We start from the raw sequence: 21,053 nt of genomic DNA on the forward strand, positions 1-21,053 counted from the left end.
CTGGTTTGTGCAGTGACCGTATTGCCGGTGTCATACACAGCAGTTATTTGTATACATTTGCTGATGCAAAACGTTCATATTTATAAAGCAGGAAGTGACTCAAAGTTTAATTTTAAAATACATTACGCCGAAAAAAAAGAAAAGTTTAAGCTATGAAATAGCCCTGAATGAAATATGCAGTTATTGTGCCGAACGTTGTTTGTAGGTAAAGGTTTTTATTGAATCTGAGGAGACAGCAGGAGACAGGAGATTTCTTTTTATTTTGAAAAGTCTCGGAAGTGTCCCCTCTGTCGTTTGACGCGACGTGGAACATCCGGTCTCAGGCCGCAGACACATCCGGTAGCAGTCGGACGAGTAAGTCGCCAGTTTTAACGGTCAGTTTGTTTGTTTTCGCTGGTTATAAACTGCTTTCTCCTCCTCTCTGGAGCCGCGGTGACTTTAAAATGCTGCATGTTTGCGGTGAGTGTTCAGATCTGGAGCTAAGCTAGCTAACATCCAGAGTTAATACCTGCCTGTAGATAACTAGCTACAACGGTAGCAGGCTAACTGTTAGCATTAGCAGGCAGACATCTGGACTGGTTTGTCAGCGAGACACCAAACGACGTTTTTTAATGTTTTGTGATTAATATTTCACCTGAAATAACCAGTCAGACAGCGGTTATTGTGTGTGTCGTCATTCAGTCAGGTGAACCATACGATGATCTTTTTAGCTTTGTTTTGGCGCCGTACTGCGACTGAGATTAAAGTAAAGGCAAAACTCAACCTTTAGAAAATAAGTGAGCTCTAGTTTCCAGTAATCAGTCGATAATCTACATGTTTAAGGACATTTATTTTTTTCACATACCTGAAACCAGATATGTGAATATAATAAAGTTAATTTGAAGAAACTTCTCCCAGAAAGTTACAGACTGCACAGTAAAGTGTGGAAATCAAACAGCGGACACGAAGGATTAAATAAATTCAGTGTTTCAGGCTTTTGTGTTTGTAGAGGACAAAATTAATGAAGGATCACATGTTAATAACACTGATCGATTGGTCAACATGTTGAGGAGTAAAGGATGAGTCAGAGTTAAACTGTGGTCATCAGTGCTGATTGATTATCTGCAGTCAGCTGACTGATTACCTGTTAGATCACAGATTACAGGTGAACAGCTAGCTTTAGCTGTAGCTTCATCTCCATGTGTGGAAATCTAAGCGTCCTGAGCCATCAGCATCGTGTGTCTATGATATGAACAAACATTTAGGTCTGTTGTTTCTGTACATTCAGTATTTCTGGCTAAATAAACTTCGATCAGCGTTTATTAGAGCGAATCAGCGTCATCAGAAACAAGCAGCTGTCCTCTGACTCAGGTGTGCTGACATGAGACTCACAGGTAAACAGGTTCGCTGCTAACAGGTGATCGTGTTTCTGACTTTATTAACTTATCATTTCAGTTCCACTTCCATCTTTTCAGAATACGAGAATGAATCTTCGTGACTGTTTGAGCTCGAAACTGACAAAAATAATCATCCGATAAATAATGTCGTTGTCAGGTTGTAATTATTGATCAGAACAAATCAATCTGATTCTTTCAGGTTTCGGCAGCCTGGAGTCTCTCAGACCACCATGTGAATAGAGACCAGCTGCAGTCAGACAGCAAACAGGTCCTGAACCAGTCAGTAACTGGTCTGCCCCCGGTGTCAGGGTGGCTGTGGTGTCATCCTGGTGGAGGAGCCAGCTGATGGAGAGCGACTGTCGGATCCCCATGGCCTGTTGTCGGCCTCGAGTCCTCGTCCTCAACGCTCTGTTTTGGGGCCTCGTGTCCCTCAGGTCAGTCAGGACTCCGTCCTTTCCTGAAACCGTTTCAGTTACAGTTTCCACACAGGTTGGACATCCCACCAAAAACACTGTACTGATTGCCCAGATGGTGGCGCTATAACAGCTTGGTTTTAGCTTTTGAACGGCACGTCTCAGAGTTCAAACACTGGGTGTCCTGATGAATCTGTCCACGTCAGCCACCCACACATGTCGATTCTATCCAAACCTGTTTGAGCAGTCGGCATCAAAATGAGCACGTAGACCATCAGCAGCGAGCCTGAGGCCAGCAGCTGTCGGCAGCAGCTTCACGTTCAGCTGGTTCGCGTCTCAGTAGAATGGTTCCTGCAGTAACATCTGGACGTGCAGATCTTTGAGAACGCGTCAGTAAACTGATGTGACATCCGGACAAACAGAAGGACGTGATCAGAGTCCGGACGGTCACACAGACGGGAACAGTCTGTCAGCTCTGCTCACCATGTTCTCCTCAGGTCCACCAGAGACCAGGCCTGTCAGCCGTCTGTAGATCAGCACGTGTTCATTCGGGCGTCCTCGCCGTCCACATCGTCTCTGCAGCCGGCTGTGTTGTTGTCTGTGTTTGCTGTGGTCCAATCAGAGAATCCTGGTCTGAATCGTGTTGATTTATGTTTTGTTGTGTTGCAGAGTTTTTGGAGCAGCTTTGCTGAGTGACGAGAAGACTTCAGGTACCAACATGCCTTTAAACCGCAGCAGCAAGGACTGCTGGGAAAATGATGATTGGATATTTCTACACTCAGCCTGACCTCTGACCCTCTTCTTCTCCTGCAGCAGTGAAACCGGAGGTCGCCCCCTGCTGGCTGCTGGAGGAGTTTGTGGTGACCACAGAGTGTTTGCAGTGTAACGCCTTCCAGACGGTAAGTGTCGAATAAAGAACCGAAGGACTTCAAGTCCATCGAAAGACCCGGCCAGAGAGTTTAGAAACCAGCAGTCTGTACGTGCCGCTGATGTTTGTTGTGTTTCAGAGGTCGTGGTCGGCCTGTGCGCTGACGGGATACGTGGAAAGAGTGAACTGCACCAGATCCAACAGAGACGAACACAAAAGGTCCGACTGACGGAGGTTTTCAGACACAAAGTGAACTTTAACCTGCACGAACCTGATCAAACAGCCAGCGTAGCACTGGACACATGTCAGCTAAAGCTAACGCCCCTGAGAAAGCTATTCTAAAGCTAACGCTCTGATAAAGCTATGTTAAAGCTAACACCCTGAGAAAGCTATTCTAAAGCTAACGCTCTGATGAAGCTATGTTAAAGCTAACACCCTGAGAGAGCTATTCTAAAGCTAACGCTCTGATAAAGCTATGTTAAAGCTAACACCCTGAGAAAGCTATTCTAAAGCTAACACTCTGATAAGGCTATGTCAAAGCTAACACCCTGAGAAAGCTATTCTAAAGCTAACGCTCTGATAAAGCTATGTTAAAGCTAACGCTCTGAGAAAGCTATTCTAAAGCTAACGCTCTAATGAAGCTATGTTAAAGCTAACGCTCCTGAGAAAAAAAATGGCTGCTATGAGAAGACAATCTGAAATAATATCAACAGGTTAATTAGTTATAGATGATTAAGAAGAAATTTACCTGATGCTAACAACAACAAAAAAAAAAAAACAGCTGTCAGAGCTGAAGTCAACATGCAACCAGGAATTAGATTGTAATCCATGAAGAATACTCTGATTACCTTCCTCTCTGTCGCCCCCAGCTGCCGCTCCGCCGTGATGGAGGAACATCTCTTCTGGAAGTTCGAGGCGGCCATGTTGGCTCTGACGGCTCTCTTCGGCATCCTGGTGGTCATCCGTCAACGCTGGCTCGACCGTCTCGCCTCTGAGAAAGTCCGCCGCCAGATCGAGTCCATCTAGGACGCCGGAGACGCCAGGACCAGGACAGTATTTTAACACCAGGACTTAGTTACCTGATGACACGCTGAGGTCTGTCAGGGATCAGGTCTGTCGGGGATCAGGTCTAAAGAAAAACCTGCAGAAAGCTTGAGTTTTTGTTGTTTTCATCCTCAACTTTATTTAAAATGGATTTACAAACATGACAACAATCAGCTGATGTTTCTGTTTGAACTTTGGATTCTGGAGAAGTTTGTAAAATCCACAATGTGAACTGAAGTAAAACCAGATCGACGAAGCGGCAACAAAACAAAAAACTAGTTTTTTAATCAGCTTCTAGACTGAACTCACAAACTGAGTCCAGCACGCTGACAACAAGGCTCAGACCAGTCTGGAAGAGCTGGACCTTAGTGGTCCTGGTTCAGGTCTGGCAGACGAGAGCTGGACCTCAGTTATAATCCATCTATTGTTGTCCAGTGAAAACCACGTATTGACACTTTTCCTTCTATCAGCTGAACCTTTGAACTATGACACTAAATGAACCAGTAAAGGTGAAAGTTGAAGAACACGTGTACCTGCTTTGGTCTCCTGGAGAATTTGAATCTTTTTCACCTGATTGGTTGACCTCAACACTCTCGCTCACTCTGATTGGTCATTGCTTTGGACTTCCAAAGTGAAAAATAGCGAACAGTGAAGTTTCACCACAGAGTCAGTTCATCGTCATCATCTTAACCTTCTCTGATTGGTCAGAACTGACGATACCTGAAGTTTGGGACTGCAGTTTGCTTCAACGCCACATTAGTTCCATTTCCATCACTGATGATCAATAATTAGCAACAACAGCCAAACATCAAGCAAGTGCAACAACACAAGACGTAGCCAGACAGCTGATGTTAGCGTCGAACAGGAAGAGGGCAGCTCGCCATCTGTTACGGCCTTTTGTGTCACCACACTCTCGCCAACAACTAAAATCCAGTCCAACATTTACTTTTATCCCCTTTAGCTTCTGTCAACGTTCTCTTCAGCAGTCATCAACTCTTTAGAGACTGCCGAGCCCGGCTAACAGCTAACTGAGCAAACGAGCTAAGCGCAGCTACAGTTAGCAGTTACCTTAGCAACAGGAACCTTGTAGCAGAGCAGCCAGAGGACATCAGAGGAAAACCAGGAAACGTCTTCTCCCTCAAACAGGATCCAGTTTCAGTGACAGATGAAGAGTCGTAAAGCAGAACGTACCTGCTCATCCAGGTGACATTGCACAAGAACAGGTGGAATGAAAGAGGAACCGTTCTCCGTTTCAAGTCTGCAGCATCAGAATTTGTTTGAAGGTGTTATTTTAAGGTCAAATAGTCACATAATGCTGCTTTAGTGTTTCACTCTGCAGCCAGCGGTGAAATGTCCGAGTGTGTGTGAATGCAGCACAGCTGAACTGTTAACCCATGGTTTTAATCTTCATTTTTGGGCTTGACTGTAAAAATGTTTGGTTTTTCTGTGAAGTTTCAAACAAAATAAACTGATGAAAAGCTGAGAGACATCCATCCATCAGCTACACCCACACTGACACGGTGAGGGGCGGGGTTTACCTGGACAGGTAACCAGTCAGTCACAGGACCGACGACTACATGAGATTTTAACAGAAATGATCTGAATTCAACAAACACGATCAAATAATCACAACAGATTCACAAAACTAAACGTTTTACTGCTTTAAGAACCAGAAACAGACTTGAAGTTGATTTTCTTCTGCAGCTTCCTGTTTGAAAAGTCTCAGATCAACACTTCTGATCAGCGTTATTGATTAAACATCAATTATTATTATTCTTATTATTATAATTCTTATTATAATAATCTAAAAAAGTCAGAATTGTTGATCTGAATTTTCTTCATCAGTAAAAAACAAGAAAAAAAAATCTTTAAAAAACGTCTCCTGGGTCCTGATTGGCTGCAGGGTCACAGTGATGTCACCTGTCTGTCAACACAATCACAGAGTCTTTAAAAACAAAGTTCTAATTGTCGTCAGTTGATTGGCTCGTACGCCGTCGCCGAAGCCACCGTCCGTTTGCGGGCGCAGACACAGACTCCGCCCAGCAGCAGGAGGATCATGGGAGTTCCCAGACCGACCGCCATCGTGCTGAGAACCAACGGAGAGAAGGAGTCGACGGGGGGAGAGCCAGAGCCCACCAACAGGGCCCTGCAGGAAACACATGAAGAAGAATTACCGCACAGCTCGATGGAGTCATCAAATAAAATGATTCAGATGAAACGCACCAGCTGAGGAACTTGGTGCTGTTGTAGAACGGTTCTCCTGCCAGGCCAAAGCTCACGTTCAGTACAAATGTTTCCGGTTCTGCGTAGAACCCTCGCACAAGGCCGGATTCCGTCGCCCCGCCGCTCTGAGGCCGCGGCTCGGAGTGGCGGCACGGCGTGGCGTCCTCCAGCGCCGGCTCAGACCGACGGTACGCCACCGGCTTCCACTGAACGAATCCCGGAGCACCAGAGCTGCCGTTCACAAACGGAACCCACCGAGACACCTGAGAGGTCAGAGGTCGACAGGTAAGAGCAGAGGACAAACGCGTTCAGGTGAATGAACAGAGCTCACAGGGTGACACCATTCAAGCCAATCAGAAAACTGGAGGGTTTTGTGATTGGCGGTTTTGTCTCCAGGAGTATCATTGGTTACGGTTTTAATTACAAACCGGTTTTATGAGTCTACATTGATTTCTTTCGTTGCTGGTTCATTAACGTTCGCTAGCTTTAACTGCGCCCGTTAAAATCAATTCATGATGAATCACATTTTATTGATTTATTGATTAAAGACAACATATCTATCAGCCCTTCTGTGCATGTGTTTCCTGCTGTCCTTCACTGACCAATGAGGAGATGGTTTCATGTTCAGTAGGAATGTAGTACGGAGTATCCGGTCCAATACTGTACTCATGTACTCATAGAAGTACTGTGCTACAGCGACGCGTCTTTCCAGCAATAAATAAATGTTTTAAAGTGGAAAATCTAAATAAATCTGACATTGGACAACGTGAAAACGTGTTGCTGCTCATCAGATTATAAATGATGAACTCACAGATCTTTCACGCAGACGGTGAATCAGTAAAACCTGCCGGCTGAATTATTGATCACCTTGAATATTGAAGGTGTGTACTCGTCGTTAATTGATCGATGAACTTCCACTCTGCTCAGAGGAGAAGCCCCGCCCACCGACTGCAGCTCCAATAGGAACCTGGAATGACTCGCCCGTGGCGACATGCCATTGAGCCACACCCTCAACTGGGAGGAGTTAGCCGTGTGGAGGAGGCGGGGCCACGACTGATCACGACCCTCTGCTTCAAACACCGACAGCTAGAAAAAAAAAAAAAGATTGTGACTGAAAGTATTTATAAAGACTTTGGAGTTCAGTCATTGGTCCTCTGCTGATGATGTCATCACGTGTTACTGACTGATGAGAACAAACTGATTCGTTTTTAACAAATGTTTGCTTGAGTTTTTCACATTTCAATGCTGAATGAAAACAATGAACCACGACCACACGTGACCCTGGTGTCACCATGACAACAGACAGACCTGCAGGCAGAGCGACCCATTGGTGAAGGTCGCAGCAGCTCCACAGAGCAGAGCGGTTGGACCCGACAGGTTGAGACGAGACCAGCTGAAGTCCTGCAGCTCGTACGGAGGTAAAAGGTCAGAAGTCGGATCGGCCGTGTCGTTGACGTCATCGTACTCCAACAACTGAGATGGAGGAACAGAGGAGGCCACGATCACATGACCCATCCAAAACAAATCACAGCGGGTTCTTAAAAAGACCAGAGGCAGCAGGACAGGTGAGTTCTCAGGTCTGTTGGTTCTGCATATTGCAACATTGTGTCTGTGGTGCAACAAGCAACAACTACAACAACTACAGTCTCATGACGGAACTACAGTCTCATGACGGAACTACAGTCTCATCGAGGAACTACAGTCTCATGACGGAACTACAGTCTCATGACGGAACTACAGTCTCATCGAGGAACTACAGTCTCATCAGAGAACTACAGTCTCATGACGGAACTACAGTCTCATCGTGGAACTACAGTCTCATCGTGGAACTACAGTCTCATCGTGGAACTACAGTCTCATCAGAGAACTACAGTCTCATCAGAGAACTACAGTCTCATGACGGAACTACATTAAAAGTTACTAAAGGTTTAGTAAAACAAGTTCTGCTGGTCTGCAGACTTAAGGTAGACTGACCGATGTGTGCAGATTTAAGGTTGACTGACTGATTTAAGGTGGTTTGTTCTGACCCTGCTAAAGACGAGGGCAGTGCTGTACAGGATGCTGGTCTCCGGCTCCACCTGAAGGCCACCGCTGTGGTTACGATCTATAAACTGAGTCCAGTTCACCTAACAAAGAAACACAAGAACATCAGGAGTAAAGATCAGATTATTCAGAACAGATATGCAGCAGAGGCAACATCAGAATATTTAAGAGCTGCATGCTTCAAGCTGATGCAGCATATTCCCAAAACATGTGGGACCCCCAACCGGTCACTTCCTCCTCCAAAACACACTGACAACCAGATAACCAGCATATTCATACAGATGAGAAGAACAGCTGGCTGATTAATCCACAGCGACACCGAGAGTGTTGGAGACCAATGACAAACGTGTATATACACTCAGTGTTCTCCTGTACAATCTAATGCAGTCCAATACAAGGGCTCTGCCAGAATATGAACACCCCTGATTATAATCTAGTCCTGTAGTACAACACAAGCCCTAAATACGTCTCATTGAATTCACACATTTCTGACAACGTCAACAAAAACTGAGCATTGCGAGTTTCATAAAGACGCGTGTTGTGGCAGAGCTGTTGTAGTGGACTGCATCAGACTGAACAGCAGAACCCAATGAAGTGCCTGTCTGACGCTGGCTGGGTTTAATGTGCATCTATTGGCACTGGCTTAAAACTAATATTCAGTGACGCAGTTTTTGTTTCTGACTTCACACAAACAGCAACACTATTTGTTCCTGTGTGCAGCTGAGAGAGAAGAAACGTGTTGCAGGTCCCAGTCTGGTAAACCTGCCTTCAGTCTCATCGCTGTTTCAATGCAGCTTAATTCAACATGTTTCTGTTTCTGCTGTCAGAGGATGAAACGGTGATTTAATCAACCTGCTGACCGGCAGTCATTTACAAGCTGCTGATAAAATCATTATTTTCTGATCAATTTATCACATGGTTACTCTGCAAAACAAAAAAGAAAATGTTGTTACACGTGTCCGATGTCTGAACTCCACGTTTCTGTCATCTGAAGCTTCCATGAATGTTTGTCCTGAAGATGAATTATAAACACACCTTGACAGTAGAAGAAGTCGTGTCGGTGTGGACGAGCAGCAGCGTTGGCGCCCCCTGGCTGCAGAACAGGAAGTGAAGCGTGTCATTATTTCCCACAGCTCTGACGTGCAGCAAGTCACCACCAGGAGGCGGCGAGGAGGAGCCGGGGTTCAACTCTACTGACAACTGAGGGAGAGAAGAAGAAACACAGTCAATCATCAGTGACCACCACAGTGAACGCATTGATTGATTGATTTATCGATCAGTGGTTCATTGAAGAAAATCTGTTTACGAACTGTTTTTACAGAAGAAAACAAAGATATTTTCCTTGTTTGGTCTGAAGAATTTGTAGTTAAATAATTTTATTTGCGTAACAATCAATTTAAATAACTGAGTCACAGTTTACATCCTTGTTTCCATCTTTTATCTCCAACATGTTGATCAAAACATAGAAATTATTCTCTGCATTCAACTCAAACCACAGCGAGAAAACAGAGAGGAAAACTTCGGATTTAACTGCATTAAACTATTGAGTTTAGTTAATAAAACGTGAAAATCTTCATGTTTAAAGACAAGCATCACTTTGGTTTGACAAAACATTGACACATTTACTCGATTATCAAATTATTAAGTAAACTAATTGAACAGTTAATCAACTCAACGTGAAGGTTTTCACAAACATTCAATTACTAAAGAATACAAAAAAGCTTACGCTGGAAAAGGTAACTGAAATGATCTCAGAGTTTTTAGGGTTGTATTTATGTGTTTGTGTGAAGCTTTAAGCAGCAGAGTCGTATGTTTACCTCGAAACGCTAAAAACAAATGTGAAACACAAACGCAGACACTTTCACTTCCTGTCTCAACTTTCGTCTGTATTTTAAATTTGTTTAAAAGTTTACTATATTCTCACCTTCCTTTGAAAAGTGTCTCCTCCGCTGAACAAACTTTGACACAAACTGACAACAGAAAACAGAAAAATAAACGAAGAAGCTCCGCAGCTCCGGTTCTTCACCGCAGCCGCCATCTTTATTGTGACTGAGCGGCGCCGTCGGTCACGTGATCCAGCATCATATGTCAGCTGACCGCGGACAAGCCCCGCCCAGGCCGAACTGCATTGGCTAATAAATTTAGAACCAGAGCTGAACAACAAGAACTGCGATCTGAAAAGTTAAAATTACATCAAAATAATTACAAAAAAAAATCCAATCACAGTCAAGGCTGTGGTGGCATCACCCAATCAGCTGACAGGACGTCAGCATTCACCTCCTCCCTATCATGTACGAGCAATTTTAGCCAGTCAAATCATGTTTATATCACTTATTCATCTTTAAGACAGACTGAAGACCTGTCTGTCGCACGGTGTCCAAGGGCCCTGAACGCAACACAATACAGCAGCTCCAGCCGAGTTAGTCCGTCCAGACCAGGCATCTCAAACCGGTTCCATAAAGGGCCGCGTGGCTGCAGGTTTTCATTCCAACCCAGGAGGAGCACATCAGGCCAACCAATCAACATCAAGGGATCACTTAGTTATCAGCTGAAGACTGTGATCAGCTGATTAATTGATTCCAGCCAGGTGTGCTCCTCCTTGGTTGGAATGAAAACTTGCAGCCACACGGCCCTTTATGGAACCGGTTTGAGATGCCTGGTCCAGACCGAGGTGTTCACTCCCCCTCAGAGGACGTGTGAAAGCAGCTGAAGTGAGTTCATGAAGTGGAGACAATAATGTGCTCAACACTGAAAGACCTGACAAACTTTATTGATCTTTGAAACACGAACAGAATAGAAACTAACAGACCAGAAACATGTTTCCAACTTTATTGACTTAAAGTTTCAGTGAGTCGTCTGATGTGTCTGACAGACAGACAGAGAGACAGACAGACAGACAGACAGACACACAGCGACTCTGATGTTGATCTGGATCTACTCAGCTCCTTGTCCCCCCATCTGTCCGTCTTTGTCTTTCTTCTTGTGACCGGAGACGATGTCATCAATACGCAACAGCAAGATGGCCGTCTGAACCACACACACACACACACACACACACACACACACACACACACACACACACACACACACACAGGTAGAGGAGGGTTACAAAGAGCAGTAACTGACCAGCCTGTATCAATCAACAGCATCATGTTGAAGTTATCAGTTTGAGTCTGTGGGTCCTGACCTCGACGGCGGTCTTGTAGGTCTGAGCTTTAACGGCCAGTGGCTCCCAGATCCCCAGAACCGACATGTCAGCCAGACAGCCGGTCTCTCCATCTACACCCCAACACACACTGTTGTCCTGAGTGTGTTTGGCCTGATCAGAGACACGTCAATACATCCATCAATTACATCCATCAATTAAATCAATTAGGACATTTAAAGCTGAAAAACACGAAGCTGCCGATGTTTTTAATAAAGTTTCGTACCCTCAGTGATGTGAGCAGTCTGATGGTGGAGGCTCCACAGTTCTGGATCAGGGTCCGGGGGATGACCTCCAGGGCCTGGGCCACGGCGCGGTACGGCCACTGTTCGATGCCGGTCAGAGCGCGGGAACGCTCCATCAGTCGCTTCGATACGGCCATCTCCACAGCGCCGCCGCCCAGCAACAGCAGCGGGTCCAGCAGCACGTTACGACACACCTGCATGGCGTCCTGCAGGTTCCTCTCCACCTCCTGAAAACAAACATGGTGTTACAGAGAGGGGGGGCCCTGAGCGCCTCACGGACAGCTACAGAGACGTGTCTGAATGAGCAGGAAGCGGATTAAGACGACTCCTCACCGCAAGGATCTCTTTGCTGGCTCCTCTCAGCAGGATGGTGCAGGCTTTGGGGTCTTTACACTCCGTGACGAAGGCGAAATACTCATCACCGATCTTCTTCACCTCAAACAGCCCCGCCCCCGTACCAACGTCTTCCTCACGCAGCTCATCAGTCCGGCTGACGATCCGAGCCCCGCACGCCCTGAGAGACAGACAGAGAGAGACAAGAGACAGAGAGAGAGAGACAGAGAGAGAGAGGCAGAGAGAGGGACACAGAGAGAGACAGAGACAGACAGAGAGACAGAGAGAGACAGACAGAGAGAGACAGACAGAGAGAGACAAGAGACAGAGAGAGAGACAGAGGGAGAGAGACAAGAGACAGAGAGACAGCCAGAGAGAGACAAGAGACAGAGAGAGAGAGACAGACAGAGAGAGAGAGAGAGAGAGAGAGACAGAGAGACAGAGAGAGAGAGACAGACAGAGAGAGAGAGAGACAGAGAGAGAGAGACAGCCAGAGAGAGACAGAGAGGGACAGAGAGAGAGGGACAGAGAGAGAGGGACAGAGAGACAGACAGAGAGAGACAAGAGACAGAGACAGAGAGACAAAAAGACAGACAGAGAGAGAGACAGAGTTTAAAAATGTGTTGGCTGCATCCTGACTCTGCTGATTGGCTACAGGTGAACCACATGACCTCAGCAGCAGTGACAGAGCGGTTTACCTGGCGATGCGGTTGTTGTCAGTCTTCCTCACCCGGCGGATGGCGGTGATGTTTGCCTTCATCAGGTAGTGCTGAGCCAGATCTGAGACAGGAAGGACAGGGTCAAAGATCAGAACTCGTCCAGTTTTACTGTCGTTTCTTTTCTGTTTCAGCAACACACAAACGTGGAAACGCTCTTCTTCATGAGTTTCATTAAACGCTCTTCTTCATGAGTTTCATTAAACGCTCTTCTTCATGAGTTCACAGAGAGATTACAGCCAGGCTGAAAGCATCACTGTCAGCTTGTGGCAGACAAATCAGGAACAGAGTTTGTCCACCAGAGAGCGCCGACGGCTCGATTTAACACATCAAACGGTAACACACTTCAACATGTTCTAAGAAAAACAGATGTACGAGATCTGAATGAAGATCATTATAGTAAATGACTATTGGCCCATAAATTGTTGACACATTTTATATATCGGTATGTTGACGCATCTGAACTTTGATCAGGATGGTTTCCTGATCGTTTCTTATCGATCATCTCAATGTTAAGTTGATGGTTGTGACAAATAAAAACACGATGTCACAGTCACTCGGTTACTGATTGCGATGCTCTCATTCATGTACTCTCGATATGTTCTAGCTGAGTAACATACGACCCCTGGTGGTAAAACTCGTCATTACAGGTGCAGCCGTTTGAACATTTTCACATGAGCTCAAACCTGAAAGCCAGAGAAACAATTTAAATCAGGACTGTGATCTGATATTTGAGAACAACTTTCAGCTCTGAGTAGCACAGACTGATCCGGGGTCAGTTAATCATTCAGATTAACTCTGGAATACTTCCTTAAACTGGTTGCAGTTCAGTTTGAGGTCACACGGTGCTGATTCCAGCTGCTGACTCGCTGGTTACACATTGTCCTGACAGAGGGGTGTGTGTGTGTGTGTGTGTGTGTGTGTGTGTGAGGTGCAGCGTACCTGAGATGCCCTTTTCCGTGAAGATCAGGTCTGGTTTGAGGCGGATGATGTCCTCACAGATCTGTTGGATGTATTCTTCCTCCATCTGCAGGATCCTGGCAAAGTCTTCCTCCTTACTCATCTCTATGTCCGCCTGTGCGCGCGCACACACACAGACACACACACACAGACACACGCACAGACACACGCACAGACACACCTGTTCAGTATGTTGATGTGTGTGTCACCTGGCTGTTAGTGTGTGTGTTCCTGTCAGTGTGCACGTGTGTTGATGTGTGTGTTCCTGTCGGTGTGCACGTGTGTGGATGTATTGACCTGTGTTGACCTGTGTTGACCTGTGTTCCTGTCGGTGTTGACCTGTGTTGACGTGTGTGTTCCTGTCAGAGTGCACGTGTGTGGACCTGTGTTGACGTGTGTTGACGTGTGTTGATGTGTGTTCCTGTCAGTGTGCACGTGTGTTGATGTGCGTTCCTGTCGGTGTGCACGTGTGTTGACCTGTGTTGACCTGTGTTGATGTGTGTGTGTTGACGTGTGTTGACCTGTGTTGACGTGTGTTGACGTGTGTTCCTGTCAGTGTTGACGTGTGTTGACGTGTGTTGATGTCGGTGTTCACGTGTGTTCACGTGTGTGTTCCTGTCAGAGTGCACGTGTGTTGACGTGTGTTGATGTCGGTGTTCACGTGTGTTCACGTGTGTGTTCCTGTCAGAGTGCACGTGTGTTGATGTGTGTTGACCTGTGTTGACGTGTGTTGATGTGTGTGTGTTGACGTGTGTTCCTGTCAGTGTTGACGTGTGTTGACGTGTGTTGATGTCGGTGTTCACGTGTGTTCACGTGTGTGCACGTGTGTGCACGTGTGTTCCTGTCGGTGTGCACGTGTGTTGACCTGTGTTGACGTGTGTTGACCTGTGTTGACCTGTGTTGATGTGTGTGTGTTGACGTGTGTTGACCTGTGTTGATGTGTGTTCCTGTCGGTGTGCACGTGTGTTGACGTGTGTTGACGTGTGTTCCTGTCGGTGTGCACGTGTGTTGACGTGTGTTCCTGTCGGTGTGCACGTGTGTTGACGTGTGTTGACGTGTGTTGACCTGTGTTGACCTGTGTTACCTGGCTGTTAGTGTGTGTTGACCTGTGTTGACCTGTGTTGACGTGTGTTGACGTGTGTTGATGTGTGTGTGTTGACGTGTGTTCCTGTCAGTGTTGACGTGTGTGTTCCTGTCAGAGTGCACGTGTGTTGATGTGTGTTGACCTGTGTTGATGTGTGTTGATGTGTGTGTGTTGCCGTGTGTTGCCGTGTGTTGACGTGTGTTGATGTGTGTGTGTTGACGTGTGTTCCTGTCAGTGTTCACGTGTGTTGACGTGTGTGTGTTGACGTGTGTGTTCCTGTCAGAGTGCACGTGTGTTCACGTGTGTTGACGTGTGTTCCTGTCGGTGTGCACGTGTGTTGACCTGTGTTGACCTGTGTTGACCTGTGTTGATGTGTGTGTGTTGACGTGTGTTGACCTGTGTTGATGTGTGTTCCTGTCGGTGTGCACGTGTGTTGACCTGTGTTGACCTGTGTTGACGTGTGTTGACCTGTGTTACCTGGCTGTTAGTGTGTGTTGACCTGTGTTGACCTGTGTTACCTGGCTGTTAGTGTGTGTTGACCTGTGTTGACCTGTGTTGACCTGTGTTGACCTGTGTTGACTGGCTGTTAGTGTGTGTTGACCTGTGTTGACCTGTGTTACCTGGCTGTTAGTGTGTGTTGACCTGTGTTGACCTGTGTTCCTGTCGGTGTTGACCTGTGTTGACGTGTGTGTTCCTGTCAGAGTGCACGTGTGTGGACCTGTGTTGACGTGTGTTGATGTGTGTTCCTGTCAGTGTGCACGTGTGTTGATGTGCGTTCCTGTCGGTGTGCACGTGTGTTGACCTGTGTTGACCTGTGTTGATGTGTGTGTGTTGACCTGTGTTGACGTGTGTTGACGTGTGTTGATGTGTGTTGATGTGTGTGTGTTGACGTGTGTTCCTGTCAGTGTTGACGTGTGTGTTCCTGTCAGAGTGCACGTGTGTTGACGTGTGTTGATGTCGGTGTTCACGTGTGTGTTCCTGTCAGAGTGCACGTGTGTTGATGTGTGTTGACCTGTGTTGACGTGTGTTGATGTCGGTGTTCACGTGTGTTCACGTGTGTTCACGTGTGTGCACGTGTGTTGACCTGTGTTGATGTGTGTTGACCTGTGTTGACGTGTGTGTGTTGACGTGTGTTGACGTGTGTTGACGTGTGTTCCTGTCGGTGTGCACGTGTGTTGACGTGTGTTCCTGTCGGTGTGCACGTGTGTTGACGTGTGTTGACGTGTGTTGACCTGTGTTGACCTGTGTTACCTGGCTGTTAGTGTGTGTTGACCTGTGTTGACGTGTGTTGATGTGTGTGTGTTGACGTGTGTTCCTGTCAGTGTTGACGTGTGTGTTCCTGTCAGAGTGCACGTGTGTTGATGTGTGTTGACCTGTGTTGATGTGTGTTGATGTGTGTGTGTTGCCGTGTGTTGACGTGTGTTGACGTGTGTTGATGTGTGTTGATGTGTGTGTGTTGACGTGTGTTCACGTGTGTGTTCCTGTCAGAGTGCACGTGTGTTCACGTGTGTTGACGTGTGTTCCTGTCGGTGTGCACGTGTGTTGACCTGTGTTGACCTGTGTTGATGTGTGTGTGTTGACGTGTGTTGACCTGTGTTGATGTGTGTTCCTGTCGGTGTGCACGTGTGTTGACCTGTGTTGACCTGTGTTGACGTGTGTTGACCTGTGTTACCTGGCTGTTAGTGTGTGTTGACCTGTGTTGACCTGTGTTGACGTGTGTTGACCTGTGTTACCTGGCTGTTAGTGTGTGTTGACCTGTGTTGACCTGTGTTGACCTGTGTTGACTGGCTGTTAGTGTGTGTTGACCTGTGTTGACCTGTGTTGACCTGTGTTGACTGGCTGTTAGTGTGTGTTGACCTGTGTTGACCTGTGTTACCTGGCTGTTAGTGTGTGTTGACGTGTGTTGACCTGTGTTGACGTGTGTTCCTGTCGGTGTGCACGTGTGTTGACCTGTGTTGACCTGTGTTGACCTGTGTTACCTGGCTCTCTCCCTTCTTGTACTCCAGAGAACAGTCCAGCAGGACGATTCGGGGCTCTTTGATCATGCGTCTCATCCTCGGGTGAGTCACGTCTTTGTTCACCATCACGCCTCTCAGCACGCACGAGTCCTCGATGATCCCACCTGGAACCTGAACAGGACACGGCAAGTGTTACGGGAAGTGTCGGGATCCGCCGGAGCGTCGGTGTCGGCGTCAGACGGGAAGCCATACCTTCTCCACTTTGGCGTACTTCTTGATGTCGATCTCTTTGCGTCCGTTGTCCTCCAGCTCCACGATGTGAACGGCATCCAGAGCGATGCTGCAGGCCAGTTCAGACCAGCGGCTCAGAGCTTTGGTGTTGATGGCAGAGTGAACGATCTTCAGCATCATGGAGCGGTCTGACGTGTCCACAGGGGTGCTGAGGATGTTTTTAATGTAACATTTGTGTAGTTATCCGTCAGTGTCATTAATACAAACTCTGAAAAATGAAGTTAAATCATTTTCTGACTTTTAGACTCAAACAAATGTTCTCACAATATTCTGCACATCCAAACTGCATGAAATGAATGTTCAAATACAGCTTATGAGCACCACATTAGCATTCCAAAGCAAACCCTAACACCTACATATAGTTCTACTTCCTGCTGCTCTTTCACAGTAAAAGCCTCAGGGGCCTGCGTGGTACCTGATCTCCTTCAGAGTCTCCAGCATGTCCTCCAGAGCCTGCCTGTAGGCGCCGATAATGACGGTTGGATGCATCTGCTGCTCCAGAAACTGCTCCGCTACAGACAGCATCTCTCCAGCTACACAGACACACACACACACACAGTTAGCACCTCGCAGGTTTCATTTACCTCCCTGTCTATCCAGACTCACATCGTATCTCTGAAGGAGTTGAATTAAAGTAGAACTTCTCTCTATATTAACACGTCTGACTCCAGTGAATAATGTCCGGAGAGACAAGAGACACGCTGTCTTCACTTAGAGACATTTGTCCAGAGGAGTCCAGAGGACGGACAGAGAGCTTCATCATATGGTGCAATAACAACCACCTGAAGATCAATATCAGCACGACCAATCAGCTCGTGGTGACTTCGATGCTTCAGATATGGACGCTGCTGCAGAGAAGCTACAGACTGAAGGTGGAGGCTTCACACAAGGTGAACCTGCTGCTCAGAAGATCTTTACAATCAGCTCAGGTTCAAGATGGACGGCCAAGATCAGAGTCACAGATTCAGTATCTGACCAAACGTTAAATATGGTCACAGTGTGCCTTCTGTTCCTGAGTGGACAGAAAGAGTGTCTGTCACAGTGAAGCTGACCTTTGACCTTTGGGATAGAAAATATCACCACTTCAACATTTTATCCTCTGAGACGTTTCAGTGAAATTGTATCAGATTAAGTGAATGAATTCTTGAGTTATGGTCAAAAATGTGTTGTGAGGTCACAATGACCTTTGACCTTCAGCCAAAGTGGACACAGGCACTTCCTCTGTGGCCACCAAGTCTCTTAAGAATGAGACTGTGTGTGTTCATGAGATTACCTGTCCGAATAAAGGTAAGCAGCGGTGGGACAGACGGGGTGACAGACAGGTGGATAGCAGGACAAAAAACCTAAAAAAGTGTCGCTTTCATTGGCTGAACCGGAGCAGACGTGACAACATGATGGATTGATAAGCAGGGAAGTGTTGTTATCTCACCCAGTATGATGACTGATGTGGTCCCGTCTCCCACCTCTTCATCCTGTGTGCGGCTGATCTCGATCATCGACTTGGCTGCAGGATGCTGGACCTGGATCTGTTACCATGGAGACACAGGTTGTTGGTTATAATGTAACAACAAACGGCGTGCATGTTTAATGCCGCCACTCTCTAAACTTAAGTTACACATGCTCACCTCTCTGAGGATGGCGTTTCCATCGTTGGTCATCACGATTCCCCCCATGGGGTCGAGCAACATCTACACACACACACACACACACACACACACACACACACACACACACAGTTGAGTATTTATCTGAGGGTGTGCAAATATCTTAAAAACTAAAATGACTCATCATTAAATGAGGAAAGTAATCAGATGGATCTAGAAAGAAAACAGTCGTGAGGACATGAACGATGAAACTGCAGTCAGTGAGAAACAAAGAGCGCTGAGTCATTCAGACTGAACAGTGTAAAACCTTACTGCAGCTTTTCTGTATCATCATCACAACATATGTGAGAAACCGTGACAAGATCTTTGTTCAGCCCCAGTAGATGATGTTTGTTTTACTGTGCCTCACCTTCATCATGGCCCGCGGGCCGAGACAGGTCCTGATCACATCTGCGATGGTCTGAAACACACAGAGAGGTCTGTTACACACCAGGCGGCAGGTAGTCTTCCTCTGCTGTAGTGTGATGTCTGTCTATGGACAGTGCCTGTACCAATCCAGAAGCCCTTGGCCGTCCATTATACCAATTTGACTGACAGCTCTGTCCAGTTACACGCCACATTATATCATATAACACATGTAATCAGCACCGACCAAGAGAGAAAACAACGAAGGGAGAAAGGATGACAGGAGACAAAATGTCACTGTTGAAGTCAGTTTCATCCTGATAAAATATGTTTCAGCGCTGCTGTGATGTCGTTCTTTTCACTTTGTGGCCCTAGTTATGAGACCTCGTCACTGGTTGCATCCGTGTATCAGTGATGACCAGTTCCAATCAAAAAATGATTGATTTTTTTTTTTCACTTGTTACATTTCAATAATTTCAGCAGGTCAAACCATCCTAGGAAAAAGTATCTGAAAGTCTGAAAATATAAAGTGTTCATGTAGCAAAGACGCTTGTTATGCTTCATCACTTTGTTTATCACCCTTGTTTGTTTTTCTTGTGACCCTTATGAGGGCCCTGACCCTCAGGTTGGGAACCACTGGTCTACCATACAGAAGAAACTGACCTTGGCAGCATTGATGTTTCCAGTCTGGACTTTACGTCCTGACTCTCTCTTCATGTTCTGGTCTGCAGAGACAAAGAAGGAAGTTAACAAACCACCACACATTGCTACACTACTTATACTACTGATTAATAACTTTATTCTGAATATCTGATATAAGATATATGATATTCACAGACAATTCGATGTACTTTACAGTGACAAAACTATTCGCTTTTCTAACCGCTTCTTCAGAGCAAAGACACTAAAATACTAAGCTGGAAGTGAGATTATTCAAACACTGGCTGATGAACTACATACATGAAGAAATGCCACAGGAGGTAAACCAGGAGACCGAAATCCTTAATGATCTTTAAAAGAAATCCTGAGTCATCTGTCCGATCTTTACGATCTCCAACAGATCACACACAGATCCCAACTGTGCTCACAAATGCATTTTATATAACAAAACAATAACAATAATCTAGATCAATTTTCAGAATTGATTCATTCTTTCACTAAAAGTTCAGATAAAAAGCATAAAAAATTGACAGATTCACCTGCTCCCAGAAGTCTGAGACTTTGTTTTCATTTGGAGACTGAAATAAGAAACCTAGATCTTATTTCTTTAAAAAGACCACTCAGTGATCAATTATTATGTATATCACTCAAAATGACACATTAGATGCAGCATTTAAAAACAAAAATGACAATATTTGATATGTTTCACCACAAGAACCAATAACAGACATCAATAACGTTAACTCATCAATACAACGTGAAATCGATTAGTGAGGGTGTGGCTGCCACAACAAGCGATCACATCATTTAAACTATCCGCTAACACTGTTAGCTAACATTAGCTGCTCTACGCATCCAGCATCGGAGTCTCTTTACTTGAAACACCGCAGTGACATTACAGCTACACTGCTAAACGTTTGCCATTAAATCACAGTAACTGTTGGTGGAATATGAGTTAGCCTGCGAGTTAGCTAACTCAGTTGTGTTTAAATGCTGAGTAACGAGGTGAAAGCAGCTTAGCCTAGCGTCGTGCTCTCCGTTACCACTGAACACACCCGAAGCGAGCTAACGATGCTAACGCCGGTGGGACTCAGGCGGTAGTCTGTAAACGGTCATGCTAACAGTTAGCCTGGTTAGCACACAGTCGTTGGGAGGAAGCACATGCTCCGCCGCTGGTTACTAGCCGGTCTCCGCTTTGTGTCGCAGCCGGGCCGCTCTGACGCTAAACGGCTACAAAGCGGAGACAGTAACGGCAACAAGCAGCCACCATGTTCTAATAAAGGTTTTAAAGTTGAAGTTCTCATATTTTTCAGGTACTTACTGAGCACTAAAACCTGCTGGCCGAACATTTTCACAGCGCGTGCCGGACTGCAGGGACCTGGAAGCTTCTGGGAGGCACGAGAGGAAGGAGGGGTCAACTGCAGGGGCGGGAAAACAGCCACAAGTCTGACCAATCAGCTGAGAGAATCTATATGATGGACAGAGGCTTTAACCAATTGAGTCAATGAGGTGAAAACGTTAAAGCAAGTGGTGGAAATAGAGGTTCAGCCTTTTATGGTGAAAAAATAACATGACTCCACGAGCGTGTTCATGATTTATAGTTCTCATATTTTTAGTTAGAAGTT

At 46.1% G+C, this 21,053-nt stretch overlaps 3 protein-coding genes across 5 annotated transcripts; 1 reads left to right on the forward strand and 2 right to left on the reverse strand.

The window, feature by feature from the left end:
* The first annotated feature begins 286 nt into the window (after nucleotides 1–286).
* jtb (jumping translocation breakpoint) lies at nucleotides 287–5,184 on the forward strand. Of its 3 annotated transcripts, none has more exons than XM_041954782.1 (6): nucleotides 287–354; nucleotides 1,576–1,810; nucleotides 2,459–2,499; nucleotides 2,603–2,688; nucleotides 2,797–2,876; nucleotides 3,527–5,184. In XM_041954782.1, the coding sequence occupies exons 2-6, from the start codon at nucleotides 1,722–1,724 to the stop codon at nucleotides 3,681–3,683; spliced, it is 453 nt and encodes a 150-aa protein (XP_041810716.1). In that variant the 5' UTR covers nucleotides 287–354; nucleotides 1,576–1,721; the 3' UTR covers nucleotides 3,684–5,184. The 3 variants fall into 3 exon arrangements, with proteins under 3 accessions (XP_041810716.1, XP_041810715.1, XP_041810714.1); XM_041954781.1 differs by having other exon boundaries at nucleotides 302–374; XM_041954780.1 differs by having other exon boundaries at nucleotides 327–459.
* A 153-nt stretch (nucleotides 5,185–5,337) lies between these two features.
* On the reverse strand, nucleotides 5,338–10,020 carry LOC121619145 (glycosylated lysosomal membrane protein). The gene is made up of 7 exons (XM_041954768.1): nucleotides 9,892–10,020; nucleotides 9,003–9,167; nucleotides 7,952–8,050; nucleotides 7,233–7,397; nucleotides 6,792–7,010; nucleotides 5,925–6,187; nucleotides 5,338–5,847 (listed from the first exon to the last, which is right to left on the reverse strand). Exons 1-7 carry the CDS (start codon nucleotides 10,003–10,005, stop codon nucleotides 5,673–5,675), a joined length of 1,200 nt encoding a protein of 399 aa, XP_041810702.1. The 5' UTR covers nucleotides 10,006–10,020; the 3' UTR covers nucleotides 5,338–5,672.
* Nucleotides 10,021–10,716: 696 nt separating this feature from the next.
* Nucleotides 10,717–20,834, reverse strand: cct3 (chaperonin containing TCP1, subunit 3 (gamma)). Its single transcript, XM_041954757.1, has 14 exons — nucleotides 20,750–20,834; nucleotides 19,432–19,493; nucleotides 18,773–18,823; nucleotides 18,385–18,447; nucleotides 18,189–18,285; nucleotides 17,175–17,292; nucleotides 16,721–16,907; nucleotides 16,490–16,639; nucleotides 13,409–13,541; nucleotides 12,449–12,530; nucleotides 11,751–11,931; nucleotides 11,399–11,644; nucleotides 11,155–11,286; nucleotides 10,717–10,994 (listed from the first exon to the last, which is right to left on the reverse strand). Exons 1-14 carry the CDS (start codon nucleotides 20,775–20,777, stop codon nucleotides 10,902–10,904), a joined length of 1,623 nt encoding a protein of 540 aa, XP_041810691.1. The 5' UTR covers nucleotides 20,778–20,834; the 3' UTR covers nucleotides 10,717–10,901.
* Nucleotides 20,835–21,053: the final 219 nt, after the last annotated feature.

The sequence above is a fragment of the Chelmon rostratus genome, chromosome 16 (assembly GCF_017976325.1).
Source record: "Chelmon rostratus isolate fCheRos1 chromosome 16, fCheRos1.pri, whole genome shotgun sequence".
In the NCBI taxonomy this organism is placed as follows: domain Eukaryota; kingdom Metazoa; phylum Chordata; class Actinopteri; order Chaetodontiformes; family Chaetodontidae; genus Chelmon; species Chelmon rostratus.

Coding starts and splice junctions, on each gene's coding strand:
- LOC121619145 (XM_041954768.1), bottom strand. CDS start 10,005: ATGGCGGCTGCGGTGAAGAACCGGAGCTGCGGAGCTTCTTCGTTTATT. Junction 8,051..9,002: donor CGACTTCTTCTACTGTCAAG/GTGTGTTTATAA, acceptor TTTCTTTGTTAG/GTGAACTGGACTCAGTTTAT. Junction 7,011..7,232: donor ATGGGTCGCTCTGCCTGCAG/GTCTGTCTGTTG, acceptor TTTTTTTTCTAG/CTGTCGGTGTTTGAAGCAGA.
- jtb (XM_041954782.1), top strand. CDS start 1,722: ATGGAGAGCGACTGTCGGATCCCCATGGCCTGTTGTCGGCCTCGAGTC. Junction 2,500..2,602: donor GAGTGACGAGAAGACTTCAG/GTACCAACATGC, acceptor CTTCTCCTGCAG/CAGTGAAACCGGAGGTCGCC. Junction 2,877..3,526: donor AACAGAGACGAACACAAAAG/GTCCGACTGACG, acceptor TGTCGCCCCCAG/CTGCCGCTCCGCCGTGATGG.
- cct3 (XM_041954757.1), bottom strand. CDS start 20,777: ATGTTCGGCCAGCAGGTTTTAGTGCTCA. Junction 16,908..17,174: donor GAGACTCTGAAGGAGATCAG/GTACCACGCAGG, acceptor AAACATCCTCAG/CACCCCTGTGGACACGTCAG. Junction 11,645..11,750: donor CCAGCAAAGAGATCCTTGCG/GTGAGGAGTCGT, acceptor GTTTGTTTTCAG/GAGGTGGAGAGGAACCTGCA.